The 15457-nt window shown below is 47.3% G+C and overlaps 1 protein-coding gene across 5 annotated transcripts in view; it reads right to left on the minus strand.

Annotated features, from left to right (window-relative positions):
• Nucleotides 1-3113: 3113 nt before the first annotated feature.
• CPNE2 (copine 2) overlaps nt 3114-15457 on the minus strand; it is a 211081-nt gene continuing 198737 nt past the window's right edge. For 3 of the 5 annotated variants that reach the window (XM_006031028.3, XM_025212694.1, XM_006031029.3), the window contains 2 exons: nt 9165-9401; nt 3114-5445 (listed from right to left, as the gene is read on the minus strand). In XM_006031028.3, coding sequence (XP_006031090.1) covers nt 5338-5445; nt 9165-9401 — 345 coding nt within the window. In that variant the 3' untranslated portion in view covers nt 3114-5337. The remainder of the gene's footprint in view (nt 5446-9164; nt 9402-15457) is intronic. The other 2 variants (XM_025212695.1, XM_025212697.1) reach the window with 2 other exon arrangements.

A 15457-nucleotide genomic window follows, 5' to 3' on the forward strand; every position in this document is an offset into this window, starting at 1 on the left:
AAAGAATTCAGAAAGCCCACAGCTGGTCAGGATGGTTTTTACCACTGTGGAATCCTATTTGAAATCCCAGGTTTTACCTTCTGAATCATGTTTGCACACCTCAAAGTGCCAACATTGTGTGACACCCTGCAACACCCTTGACAGGATCTCAGGGTGGTACAACACCTTGGTTGTGAATCACTGTTCTAACATGCCTCATTAAAATAACCAGAGAAGTGAAAGTAGGGGTGCACTGCCATGAAAACGACTCCAATTTGAGCCCCCCCCCCTTCATCTGCCATCAGTTTTAGTCACCAACAGCAACCAAAGACCCCAAATGCTATTATAGCAGAACGAAAACATCAGTTTGGATGGGCCTTGCACATTAAATAGTAAACACAACGCTTTACTGCTCTCGGCTGAATGTTACAGATTATCTGTGCTATGCTAACACTTGCAGGTACTTTGCAATCCCATGGTATCCAGTGAAGGAACAGCAGTGTAGGACAGTGGCCTGGGTTCTGGGGAGGTGTAAAGACTATGATGAGAAATGTGGGGTTCCCTTCCCATTTGACAAGATCTTGGATAAACATTGGTGCAAAACAATGGCATTGTCCTTTCCACTCTCCTCACTGATCCCTGAATTGGATATCATTTAGACTACTGACAAAGTGTCAGCTAATGCCTAATCAGACACAGTCCAGGCAGAGGAAGAAGAGTCTCCCTGTCTTCATTAGGCACTGGCAGGGAAGGAGTCTGAGCATGTTTTCTAATTTAGCCTGCAGCCATCTCATGTGTTTCCATAGGGGATTGTTTCTCTGATATGAAGTGACTTGCCTTTACTCAACTGCCACATTCAATAAGGATGCCTGGTCTGACCAAGAGGATCCTCTCGTCTCCTCATCCTCCTCCTGTGAGGCATTGTAGGACTCCACAAAGGCCAGGAGGAGGGACACAAAGGAGCAGCATGTACTGGCTCCACATGGGGAAAGGAAAGCCTGAACAAAAGTTAACACACACAGCCCCAAATCAGCTCCATAACCCCACCTGACCCCAGATTGTAAATTCAGCGTATAGGGGTTCAGCGGGGCCTCCTGAAGTGGGGAAGGAATGGCAGTCTGTTTGGACTCTGAAAAGCAAAACAAGATCCAGATTCTTGGAAGAAGCCAGTCTTGACCCCAAAGGAGCTAATACAGAGTTCAGCTCTGGAAAGCAGCTGAGTAAAAGCTACCTTGCACCAAAAGGTGCTCTGGTTACAAGTGAAAAGATGGCTTTTTCCTACTGAATAAACCTACCAATTTAAATCCAATAGCCAAGCTGTGGCCTTGGCTTCTAATGTGTCATCAGCAATAATAAAGTGTCTGCAAATCAAATGTGATCTCCAGTGAAACCTCTGCTATCTCACTGCCCTCAGTCAGGTCAGAGGGGTTTCTCATTAGAGCTTAAGTGAAGTGTCTATTGATGCCCAAGAAGGAAGAAACTCTAGCTCAGTCTCCTACAGCTGGTCAGACCCCAGTGGGGAAAAGGCAGCAAAAACCTTCTAGTTATTGAAATCCTTCATTGAAGCAAGTGTGACTGAAGAGCTATTGAGTGTGAAGGCACTATTTTTTGTAGTTGCCTCTCAGTGGAGAAGATGCATTAAGGACTGGTTTTAAAAATAACTGTGGAGTGAAGCAATCTTTCCATAATTTTCCTCGCTAGATCAGCTGTGAACACGGGTGAGTGGCTGGAAGACCAGAAGTCAAGAGTTTGAAGCCCCAGCAGAAGTGCTCACAGCATGGCTCTGTTAGTTTCCAGTGAATCTACAAATTCTGCTAAATACCTTGTCACAAGGACACGAGAAAGGAAAGGACGAGACCAGCCATTGAACACCAGCTCATCACCGATTTAGTGGCTGCTGTTACAGAACTCTGGCATTATGTTCATTAAGTAAAGAGCTAATGAACAAAGCTGCTGGGTACTCTAGGAAAAGTTGCTAACAGGAAATGAATAACTGGATGACAAGGTACTGACTGTGAGAGCAGTCGGCTGTAGTCATTACTGCATTACTGAAACACAAGTTTTCACGTGAAGTACAACAGGAAGTATTCCAGGCCATGGAAGCAGTAATACAAAAAGGAACCCAGCACAGCCTTATCTGTCTCCTATGGCATTATCTTCACAGAGAGCATACAGTCTAAACAACCACTGTAAGACCAGTATCTGAGACTGGGGCTCTCTCTTCCGTATACCTGTATAATGTCCTCCACAATAAGACTGATCTCAGCTGCAGCCTCTAGGTGCAGCTAAATATAAATATAGCTAAGAATAAAACATCAATGCTTCAGCCTTGCAAGGCTCTCTCAAGCGGAATTGTATACCCATGTGACCCTCACATCTGGCATTGTACACACTGGGAAAGGCTGAGGTAGGCTGGCCATTAGATTTCTTTAGTTACTTCCTAAGTAAGTACAAATCCTGTTCCTTGCCTTAGAGAAATTCTCTACAAGCAAAGACCTCCAGGAAAACAAAGCACTGCAGGAGCCAGACAAGAAAAGAGCCTGAGTTCCTGCACAGGTAGTGTGCACTTCAGCAAGGGCACAGAACTGTGTGCACCTTGCTAAGTCTACTGCATACACGAGTAACAGCACCAGGTGATGCCTTAACAAGCACTAGCAAACAGACTGGGACACAGGACAGCATGTCTAGCAACAATCCTGCTCCCCTCCTATCAAAGATATTTTCTGGCCCTCACTGTAACATCTAACTCTCAATATGCATCTTCCCACAGCACCTGTGAAGTGCTCTTATCCCATTTTCCAAGTAGGGAACTGATATATAAAAGGGTCACCTGGGGAGACCATGGCAAGGGAAGTCCCATCTGGTGTCCTACCAACAGACCATCTTTCATTCCTACCCAACTGCATGTGCCAAGTGCTTGCTCCCCAGCACAAAACAAACCTCAGTAGAAAACCCCACTGATGTGCGCAATGGACATGGCTAAGCCCTCTCTGGAGGGCGCTGCTGCTGGAACTGTATTCTTAGCCACTTGTCCACATGCACCACTCATTTGGAATAAGACCAGATTGACTTAACAAAATATAGGGCTCAGGAACAGGGACATAGGGACCAGGAAAGTAAGAGGGGCAGGGTGGGGAAAAAAACAGCTGGGTTCAGGCTCTCCTATCTTACCTTTTATTTGAATATTACTCACACTGCCCATGACTGCTTCCTCGCTGCTGTGGGTAGTTACAGCCATGGCCACCAAGATGGGCTCCCTCTTCCCTTTGAAGTATGGCTCCTGTTTTGACAAGGAGAAGCTGCCTCTGTCCTCCCTTAAGTTCTGGAGAGCGGGACAAAGTAGCTGATGACCGGGTAAAGAATCTGTCAATCAATGAGAGCTAGGCTGTCCTGGAAAGCCAGGGAGATCTCTTGCAATCTGATTTCTCAGGGAGGTGAATATTGCTGTTACTGAGCTCCTCCAGTGCAACAGCTCCATATTCCGGAAGAGCCACCACTGACCTCACTTCTACTTCTAAAGTTAACACACACATGCCTCAATGTTTCAAATGTATCTGCTGATGCATGTTTGTTAGAAACTATATTTGATTTGCTGTAAAACAGTTCCTGTAACAGCAGGGTTTCAGTATAAATACACTGGGCTTACTCTAGAGCTCTGTAGGCAACAGCAATACCCACAGTGACTTCCAGGACAATAGGTTAGATTCCAAGGGTGTTGTCATGGTACAAGATAGAGTAGCAGCTATGCTGTCAGATCTGGGTTTCACACAAGCCAGGACACTGGAAAGTAGTTTCATACGGAGGGAGGTCTGATTCCCAGGTCTGTTGGAAAACAGCCCTGCTTCTTTGGCATCAGTAGAAATATCCATATACAGGAAAGCAAGGGCCGTGTTTTAATATCTTATCAGAACGTGAAGTCTTCTAAATAGCTTCACAATGTGCCCTCAGCATTAGAATAGAGGCATTTGTCTGGTTAGAGATCTACTAACTTTTGGAGCAGAGGTAAAAGAGCTGCCAACTAAGCCACATTGACACTCACCACTGAAGATTTAATGCTTCTAGCTTTTTTGGCATAGATCAAGTATAGCAAATTGTTAAATATATGATACATGCCCCCTACATGCCTGGATACTGGTGAAATGGACTTGCTGATCTAGTAAAATTCTCCCATCTCCAGCTGCTACCATCAGAGACTCATACATTCTGGACAAGATCAAAGTACACAAGGAGAACTGAAATCCTCAAAGTCATCATCATAGTAACAGCAACATGGTTTCATGAAAGGAGATGTGAAGTAAAGACCATACCCAGTTTCACTGAACTAAGTGACAGACACACCTGCAAGTTAGCACCTGGACTTATCTGAGACCAGTTGTTGATTCTGCTAATTGCTCACTGGATGCCTTTGACAAATCACTTCACTTCTCCGTACTTCATTTCCCCATCTACATCATGCAGACAACACTCCATGGGTACTGTGAGGGTCAAGTAATTAAGTGTGTGTGATTATACCATGTCCCAAATGCATTTGACAGAAAACCTGGGTCCTAACCTAGCAAAAAAAGAGCATGTTTACATTTAATCAAACTATTATGCCATCCTTATCCAGCCAAAAACCTACACAAAGGCTTCGTTTTAATTACACATTTCAACCAACCATTGAAATCAGTGGGACTTAAGCATTTGCTTCTGTGCTTTGATGGATGGGGACTCCAGTCAATATTTAAGATACAAGCAACTGGAAAAATAAGCCAGACATCCTTCTTGCAAAGGAGGAGTCAAATGATCACACAGGTAACCCATTTGGTCCAAGTCAACAAAACCAAACAAACCTTAAAGACAGGGAGCTAAGAGGTCTGCATTATGTCCATGCAATGGAATCAGCCCTCTGGTTGTTTGAGTTTCTTTATTAACCTGAGTATAACAAATAACATGTACACGGTATAAAAATGAACATAGAGCATGAAAGAGGTACAGGTACAACACAGATACGTGACCTATGCACAGTTCATTGGATAATAATATTAATAATATATTAAGCATTTCCTTGCTTGGAAAAGGCAAGTTCCAATTGTAAAAATGTGTTTCTGTTCCACTAGAATTATACAAAGTACATTCAATACTTAATAAAAGTGATGCAATGGCATTGGGAGAGGTCTCTGTTTGGCCTATTAGTGTTACCCCCTGGCCTAGGAATGTAAAAAGTAAAGGCAGGTAACTTCTCTGGGGTGAGCTTTCAGGTCTTTACAAATAAAAAGAATTACATTAAAAAATACCAATCTTTAAAAGCACATGAAATGCACCCTTGGGGATTCGACAACGACTGGCAACATGCAGATGACACTAATGCGCTCAGCACTACGCAGGCTCTGAGTTGATGGGAAGCAGGTTTTGATGCTTGAAATACTGAACAACTTGCTGGGGTAGTTCTGCCAGTACTGCTTTGGCCAATGTTTCTTTAGGTGCCTGGATGCAAACAAACAAACAAGATACGTGAATCATCATAGTCACTGCTTCCCAACAGCGACCACAGCCATTCACCAGTGCTGGGCTGGTATTAGGGTCCAACTACTTTTGCCAGCTTTTTCTTCAAGGCCAAATGATAGCGAAGCAAGCAATTACCATCACAGTGACTTCTGCTCGCACCCACTCAGTACCACAAATGGAGTCCAACAAGACCGATCCATTAGTAAGAATGTGTTTTGATCATGTACCTTTCCTTCCCCCCGGGGGCCCCAGAGCACTTTAGAGGGCTTTGCTGCCTAGGTATGATGCACTCATTAAAGAGCTCATTCAACCTTGGACACAGCAGGTGGTCTAACAGAGGAAGGAATGATGGTCAGGTTATAGCCACCACACTGTCATGTTATTCTTCCCTAGAAAGTCGGATCTCCAGGGTAACAACTTTGAGAATTGGCACATCATAAACATGCAGGGCATGAACAGACAAAACCATTACAGCAAATTAAGAGAAGTGGACTACATGTCTTGGTAGCTGATTCATGCGTCTGCTCTGTCCCTTAGTTAGCAGATACTGAACTGGGGAAGTGAATGAAAGAGCTGCTAAATGATCAGTATAGGTTTCATTTCCTGTGGGCTAGGAGGGACACACAAAACACTTAGCATGTGTCAAACTGATCCATAATAACTTCCCTCCTAATCAATAAAACTGTTTCATTTGTCTGCACCCACAGAGAAAGATGACTGCCTAGAAGGATTGGGGGGGTGTCAGGGATTCTGAACTATAACCCTAGCTCTGTCAGACTTGTGCGAATCAGGCAGTGTTACTATGTTTACAGAGGACTTCAGTGATTGGCTGTAAAGCATTTTGAGATGCTCAGAAAAAAGATGGTATAGAACAGGGGTGGGCAAAATGGTGAATACATCCAGTGGTCAGACTCCGTTTCTCAGCAGCCCTGTCAGAGGTGGCACCTGGCTGCTGCTACTGCTGGACTCAGCTCCGCTGCCCAGGTACCCCAGCCCATCAGCCCCGCACCCACCACCAGGGGTGGGACCTGCGTGGGCAGGGAGTGTGGCTGGGCAACTGGGATGTGGCCAGAGGTGAGACAGGCAGGCAGGGCCAGGGAGACCCTGGGATCATGAGGCAGTGACAGCATAGGGCCGGGGTAGAGCCAGGGCAAAGCTGCGATCTGCCCAGATGCCCTTGCAGTGAGCACAGGGCAGAGGCAGAGCACATGGGCAGAGGCATGTAGGGAGCAGATCGCGGCTCTACCCCAGCCCTGTGCTGTCACCACCCCAAGATCCCAGCCACAGATGCAGCTCCTCACGTGGCTTCTGGCTTGACTCCATGAATTATGGGGCTGTGACATCACAGGGCTGGGGCAGGGCTGCAATGTACTCCATGCACACCCCTACCCACAAAACCAGGGTTCTTCCTGGCCCCAACCCTGTACTGTCATGTGCCTGTGATCCTGGGGTCTCCATGGGGCAGGTCAGTGTCTGGGGCATGGAGCTGTGTCCATGGACAGGGCCGGGATTTTGGGGCAGTGACAACATGAGGCCATGACAGAGCCGTGATCTGTTCTATGCACACCATAGAACCTGCACCTGTCACAGGGGCATAAGGGCTGTGCATCATGGTTCTGCCCTGGCTCCAGCTCTATGCTTTCACCGCCCCAAAATCCTGGGGTCACCCCAGCCCCACTTGCCTCTCTCAAGCCCAGCTCTGGCCCCATCCCAGCCCTGCCAGCCATGCACCCTGCCTGCACAGGTCCTGCCCCCGGCAGTGGTTGTGAGGCGGACGAGCCGGGGTGCCCGGGCAGGAGGGGGGGGGTCAGCAGGGGCAGCCAGAAAGAGCCACCACCACTGGGAAATTGAGTCTGTCACAGACTGGATTTGGCCCATGGGCCATATTTTGCTCAACCCTGGTGTATAGAAGCACCAAGTACTACTGCCCAAGCACTTGTCTGAGACTCAGGTGACTTGGCAATCTGGAGAATTTCAAAGCAGTTTATATCTCATCTGAAGCCCAGCATCTCAAGAGAAGCAGGTGGGATTCCAAGTCTGATGGAATGAACTTTGTAGCAGGGCACCAAGATGTGCCTGCCACTTTAAAGGGCAGAAGCAGGCTGGCCAGGCTGCTCAGAAGGCTAGGCAGAGCTCCACAGCTGTGGGTTGCCCAAGCAACGGCCTAATAGGGTAACTGGCCCACACCTGCAGGCAGTCGGTTGACCAGGAGGAGGTAGGGCCCTGGGGGACATATAAGCCTAGGGCTGGAACTAGCAGGGACACTATTTCTCTCTAGCAACTGCCAAGGAAAGGAGCCTCTGCCCAAGTGAGCTATCTATCTGAGACTAGGTGCTGCCTACAAGAACAGTGAGGATCCAGGGGTCTAAGGTACCCAGGGCTGAGAGATGTGTTGTCCTAAGGGTGGCAGTTTTACCCTATTAAAGAGATAGAACACAGTCTCCGTTAGTGTTGTTACGTTGTAGCCCAGGGGCTTGTATTTGTGTTATTGTTTAATCCAGGGGACCAGGATGAGGCTATAAGGAGAGGTTTGGGTGCCTCATTAGTGCTCTGAGAAAAGGGCACAGGATCTGGGCAGAGCCCAGTGACAGGCACATAAAGCTGGGTGCCAGAGAAAGGATGGTGCAGAGCTGGGTGCTAGAGAGAGATGCCAGAGAGGGCAGTGCAGAGCCAGGCGCCAGAGAGGGAGGTGCGGAGAGAGAGACATGGAGCACCAGGGATAGGTGCAGAGAGCTAGACGTCAGAGAAAGATGCAGAGTCAGGCACTGGGGAGAGAGGCAAAGACAGTTAGGCACCAGAGAACTCAGTGCCCGAGTTCTGTAGAGACACAGGAGCCAGAGGGCTCCACGCCAAGAGGGTGCACAGAGTTGATAACAATAGTGGAACATCTGTGAGGCCTGGGGCATGATAAAGGAAGGTTGGAGTCATGTGTAAACCCCTAGACATTGGGGCATTAAATGGGCAGCTTCCCACAGTATTATAACTAGTATCTTAAAAACAAGGCATGGCAGGAAATGCTGGGAAGACTGCCCTAGACAGGTGGGTGGCCCTGGAGAGTGCCCCCTGTCACAAACCTGATTTCACAACCATCTGTTTTTGAGAGGGGTGCGACTGGCTGAAGCATGCAGTCTCTTAGGCCTGGTCTGCACTAGTAAGTTGTCTTCAGAAGTTGCCTTCTCTCACCAAAACGTTTGCATGAGTCCACACACAAACATGATGGAAGCCAGCAACACTCACTTTTCTGTCACCTGGAATGATATGAGCCCTCAGCCAACACTAGTTTTATGCCAGCACAGACATATTTTAAAAGCATAGCAATACCACTAGGTGCGAGCCCTGGACTCTGACCCACCATGCACTGTGCTTTCTGCCAACTTACATCTTGTAGCAAGAGTGCATGGAACAAGCAAAGCAGCCACAGGTGCACGGGCTCTTGTGAAACAGAAATGCTGGCACTTGTAAGATGACAGAAGATGTGGTGGCAAATCCTTCTAATGCAGACCTGGTCTAAGCACTGATTGTTCCCAACTGTGCTAAAAGAATCGAATTGTTCCCCCTTACTGAAAGAAAATGAGCATGGCATCTCATTTCAGATCTCTACAGGAGCTTCCCCCCTGGGGTGAGATTTCTGGAGCTGGCTTCTCTCCTGCTGGCCATGAAGGGCATCTACTAGACACCACAAAGCCTCATGCACTTACATTGCGGAACTCACGGAATGGCACAAACTGCACAATGTCCCGGGCAGCCTCTTCGCCGGTGTATGACCGGAGCACCCGGTTGTCACCGTCCAGGAACTCCATGGCTGCAAAGTCTGCATTCCCCACTCCTATGATGATGATGGACATGGGCAGCTTGGAGGCCTGCACTACCGCATGTCTTGTCTCATCCATGTCACTAATGACGCCATCTGTGATGATCAGGAGGATGAAGTACTGCTGTGGACACAGAGCAGAGAGTCATATCCAACATGGCACTGGGAGTAGGAAATGGACTTGTGTGCTCCATTTCACTCAGCTACTCCCTGCCAAAGACAGTCTCTGAGGAGCTGAAAGCGTTAACACAAACATATTCTAGCTAATCAAATCTTAAAAATCTCATTCAGAGGTAAGGATATTTTGCAGTCAGTTGAGGTTGCCACATTAGAAAATTGCATGCAGTCCCTCCTCACAACCCAGAAATACCTATCTATATCCATCCTCCACACTCCAAGAGTTTAAAGAGCCCTTAAATGGCCTCCTCATAACCTCCCCTTCCTTCACGTGCTAAGAGATTTGCCCCTCACCATCCTTTTTCTGGTCCCTTCCCTGTCTTATTTCCCTTAGTTTCCTCACTAACCTCTAGACGTTCTTTTCCATGGGTGCCCACAAAGCAACAAAGGCAGAAGCACCCAAAATGAAGTGACAATATGGTGACAAGAGCCTGACAATATGGACAAAGCAGGCAGGAAAAGTTTCTAGCTCAGCAATGTTGGACCACTACAGTGCAACTTCCTAGGAACTAGCCAATTGCCTGACACAGGGAGCAACGGGCTGGAAAACTAAGGCTCTGATTCCCATCAAAGGCTGCTTGCAGCAATCAAAACAGTAGAGGTAGGCAGCACACAGCCGTTGTTAGAAATACGTAGCTGAGGAGGCAGTCTGCTCCAATAGAGGAGCCAAAGACCTAAGAGAAGTGAGCAGGTCTGGGTCTCACCATTAAACAGCCATACAAAGCACTGGCAATGGTTTGGGCTGAAGTGGAAAATAAGTTATACAAAACAGCTAACACTCAGGCCAATGGTAGGGACTAAACTTAAGGCAACTGTGACGCAGCAGCAGAAACATAGCACATCTAGATGGACAAGGCCAGGGCAGGACTAGGAGCACTTAGAAAGAGCCTCAGCCATCCAGAGGCCCAGTGTAGGAATGAGTTATATGACCAATCCAAGCTATGGCTGGGTAACAGTACCTACACACAAGCTAATCAGTCCATCTGCAGCATAGCACAGAGACAACTACACTGCTACTAGCTCAGGAGACAGCCTATGTGAAACACTGCAGCACATGTGAAAGCACTGGTATCTGGGATGACAAATCTGCCATGTAGACATGGCTGCAGAGGGCCCACAGGACACCACACTACAGAATGAAGGCCCCAACAACCACAGTAACAAAGAAATGGATAAGCAACTGAAGGACTACGGGCCATGTGCTAGCAACCTCAGGCCTCAGCAAGTATGGGCACAAAAGCCATAACAATAATGCTCAGAAGCAAAGATGTAGCAACATACACAGAACTTAAAAGAAGGAACCTGTTGTGGGAAAGAAGAGTTCAGAGGAGGTGCCTGAGCACCAATCAGAGTGTGCATAGCTTCAATGCTGGCTGCAGGTTTAGCACTTTTGTGAATGATTCTCTTAATACAGAGCTCATCTAATTTAGCAACACAGATTCCTCTCGTGTCATTACCCAGGATGTGGCACGGGAAACAATGCCAGATTTTTGTCAGGTGAATTTCATCCTTTATTTGCCAAGCCCTGAAACATAATCAGTGAACAAACAGTATATATGTTTACCCACTCCCATATGGTCACTTTTTTTTGTTTGTTTTGAAAGGAAAAAAAAATACAGCAGCTTTAAAGCTATTCAAAACATCCCATAGATGTGCCCTCCACAGCAGCGCTGCTTGCTTGGCAGGAAGCAAGATAGAACTCAAAAACGACTCCTGGTCAGGCCTCTGCTACTCACAGATAGAGTGGATACAGATTATCTAATACATCTGGGTGCTGGGAGTCTGTATAAGAAAAATACAGACTTTTCATTACATGACGGAATACAGCCACCATCACAGAAATAAAATGATCCTTGAAGTGTTGCTAGGCCAAAGTCAAAAGTGGTTTTTGGCCTCAAATATTTCCATTGAACAGTTTAGTTTTGCCCGAGCACGATGCCAATGTGAAGAGATCTGTCTCAGGTTTTTTTATTGGTATATAATATGCAAAGATGCCCATCCCACCATTTGGTTAATAACTCAGCCACCTTGCTTCAGTACAGTCAAAAAGCCGAGGTTTAATTGATTCAATCTTTGCAGGTTAGTCTAAGCTGTGTAGACTGAACTGATAAGCAAGTGAATAGACATTCACTTGATTCTGGAAATGCAGCCACATGCCTGCAGTGGCTCAGGCTGGAAGCTGGAGGGCACTAGAAGATGCCTCCCTGCTTGGAGCAAACAGCTTGAGCAGACAGCTTGGGCCAAAGCTAGCCCGCACACCCCGCGAGGGCGGGGTTGCAGGGGAGGTGCAACGCATCCTGGGATGCTGGGGGTCTGTGAATTAACTTGAATCTGGAGGGGATCTGGGACAGAAGTTCAATAAACTATTTAACCTAAATCAGTTAAGTCTCTGATACTACCTCCATTTAGGTTTATCTTAAACCGGTTTTGGCTATTTTAAAAGCAGTTTATGTGCACTGAACTTCTGTTGTGTTACAGATTTGAACCAGTTTCAATCACTTATGCTGGTTTATATGCAATTTCTGTCCCTAGCCCTCCTATCGATATCCCAACTCAGTGATGTCTGGTCATACAGACTAACTTGTAAAGTATTGGGCCCGTAAAGGGAGCACACTGTCTCTTCTCTTGCACCTTTCAGTCTGAAAAATTCCAACCATCCTGGTTTTTATCTTTTCTTTTCTTTTTTTTTTTTTTTCTTTTTTAATTCCTAGGACTGAGGATCTTTTTGAGTCAAATTTTCAAGTGAGCCCATCCAACCTGTACCAATGAGGCCTGCTCTTTTTTGTGGGATTCACTTGCATCTGTATCTAGGCACATACACAACTAATCATTTTGCACAGGCATATTTTCAAAGCATCAGAGCTGTTATATGCAGACTCAGAAAGTTTGGAAACAAAGTGAAGGGACAGAAGAATGCTGCATGAAGGGCTTACTTCTCTGTGTCTTTCTCTTGTAAATTTTTGCCTTTAGATATTCTAGAGCAGGTCTCAGGCAGGTGGAGCTGTCTCTCTCCAGGTGGTAAAGAAGTACAGAGCTCAGAAAGGCCTTATGAGGAGAGGCAGAGAGACATGGCACCCTTCATCCTAGAGAAGCGTAGGCTCAGGGGTGACTTGGTGACAGCCTATAAGTATATAAGGGGTGTGCAATAGGCCTGTGCGAAATGGCAAGTATTCACTTCGGATTCGGCCGATTCGGAGGGACAGTGATTCGATTCAGATTTGAATCACTGTCCCAATTCAATTCAGCCAAATTGGATCCGAAGATATGGCACCGATTCGGAGATTTGACCATAGATTAAGCAGGCAGCAGTCCCTACCACGCTGGACACAGCTGTCTCCAGCTGGTAAGTCTGTTTGGGTTGGGGGAGGGGGAAGGGAAGGGGCATGGGGGAAGGAGGGATTGGGGTTGGGGCTGGGGCTGAGACTGGGACAAGCTGCCCAGCTGGGGCAGGGGGTGCGGGATGCAGGCGTGGCAGCACTTGCAGCAAGAGGGGTGGGGGGCAGAAGGGTACAAGCAGCAGCAGGGCATAGCCCCTGCTCCCAGCGTTGCCGCACCCACATCTGCGCTGGAAGCAGGGGCTCTGCTCTGTCGCTACTTGCCCAGCTGGGGCAGGGGGGCACGGGATGTGGGCACAGCAGCACTGGGAGTGGGGGCTATGTCCTGCTGCCACTTGCCCTCTTCTGCCTGGAGCGGGCTGCTCCTGCTTCCCGTCCCCCTTCCCCCTGCCCTGGCTAGGCAAGCAGCAGCAGAGCATAGCCCCTGCTCTGAGTGCTACCATGCCTGCATCCTGCATCTCGCACCCTCCCACCCACCTCCTTGAGTCCTGTGTCCCCTGACCCAGCTGGGAAGCTTATCCCAGCCCCAATCCCTCCCTCCCCCACACCCTTTCTCTCCCCACTCCGCCCACCTGTGTCCAGCCTGGTGAGGACGGCTGCCTGTTTAGTCTATGGTCAAATCTCTGAATCGGCCGAATCTTTTCTGAATCAATTTGGAGGCTTCCAGTTTGATTTGGAGCTTTTAATTGGTCTCCTGATCCGATTCAAACCATTTTGGGTTTTTTTCTTTCTTTCTCTTTTCTCTCTTCTCTCCAGAACCACTTCTTCTGTGAGGACTACATTTGACTCAACCAATTTGCATGAAAGTGCTTGTTTACAGGCACTGGGAAAAAGCTAACAGAGGTTAGCCTCCAGGTTTTATGGCAAGGAGAGCAGAGTATCAACAAACAGATGGTGCTACAGCTCCAACATCTAGCAATCAGCCTTCCCCAGCAGCTTGAACAGATCAATAGGATGAAGTGCTCTTGATGGTCTGTTATTGAAAGGGTTGCCAAGGTTCTTTGGGTAAATCTGATATATTTTATTAGACCAACTCAGATAGTTGGAAAAATTCTTCTTTGCAAGCTTTCGGGTATACATACCCTTTGTTGGGCTGAGGAAGCAACCTATACCCTTGAAAGGGTTGCTGCATTCCAAGCTGATCAGGCCTCTATCAGTGCCAATAGCTTCTCTCTTCAATTCTACACCTTTTCCATAGCTCCTGGGCAGGGAAGAAGCAAGTGTTGTGATTTTTGGAGGTAATTTGCTAAGGTCATAGCTGCATAATGCCCCTCAGAACCATACAAAGAAAGTACATGCAGATCTTGGAATAGAGTTAGCATGCCTTTCTATAGTTATTTAATCCAGGCTAGGACTGGGCCTGGATGAGGCAATGCCTGAAGAAAATCTTGCTGCATGACACTAGGCAACACAGCTATGAAAGCCCCTCTAGAACAGTGGTTCCCAGCCAGGGTGCCATAGTACTCTGGATTGCCATGATATCTGCCAGCCTTAGCATTGTTAGAGTAACAGAATCATAGAAAATTAGGGTTGGAACAGACCTCAGGAAGTCACCTAGTCCAACCCCCTGCTCAAAGCAGGACCAGCCCCAACTAGATGATCCCAGCCAGGGCTTTGTCTAGCTGGGTCTTAACCTCCAAGGATGGAGATTCTCTGGGTAACCTGTTTCAGTGTTTAACTACCCTCCTAGTGAGAAAATTCTTCCTAACATCTAACCTAACGTTACATTGCCACAAGTTTGGACAATTGCTCCTTGTTCTGTCATTTGCCACCACTGAGAACAGTCTAACTCTGTCCTCTTTAGAACCACAGTTCAGGTAGTTGAAGGCTGCTATTAAGTCCTCACTCAGCCTTCTCTTCTCCAGGTTAAATAAGCCCAGTTCCATTGGCCTCTCCTCAGAAGTCATGCACTTCAGCCCCCAAACCATTTTTCTTGCCCTCCACTAGACTCTCTCCCATTAGTCCACATCCTTTCTGTAGTGGGGGGCCCAAACCTGTACACAGTACTTCAGATGTGGCCTAACCAGTGCTGAATAGAAGGGAATAATCACTTCCCTTGATCTGATGGCAGCACTCCTACTAATGAAGCCCAGTATCCTGGTCGCCTTCTTGGCAACAAGGACACACTGTTGGCTCATATTCAGCTTACTGTCCACTGTAACCCCCAGGTCCTTTTCTGCAGAGCTGCTGCTTACCCAACCAGTCCCCAGCCAGTACCAGTGCATGGGAGTTCTGTCCTAAGTGCAGGACTTTGCACTTGTCCTTATTGAGCCTCGTGAGATTTCTTTTGGTCCAATCCTCCAATTTGCCTAGGTGTCTCTGAATCCTAGCTTTATCCTCCAGCATATTTACTACTTCCCTCAACTTGGTTTCATCTGTAAACTTGCTGAGGGTGCACTCTATGCCATCTTCCAGGTCACTGATGAAGATATTGAACAAAACCAGCCTCAGGTCAGTCCCCTGAGGCACTCCACTTGATACCAGTTTGATATCATGTGAATATCCACACACAATTCACAAGATAAACCAAATAGGAATTCATAGTGTCCAACACATTCTGACGTGCTGTGGTCTTTCTGAGTTTTTGGGAACAGAAGGATTGCTCTATTATTATTCCATAGTCAAAGAACGAGGAAAGCTAAGGAGCTGGCATTTTCTGAGAGATGCC

This window comes from Alligator sinensis, unplaced genomic scaffold, assembly GCF_000455745.1.
Source record: "Alligator sinensis unplaced genomic scaffold, ASM45574v1 scaffold1000_1, whole genome shotgun sequence".
NCBI classification, from domain to species: domain Eukaryota; kingdom Metazoa; phylum Chordata; order Crocodylia; family Alligatoridae; genus Alligator; species Alligator sinensis.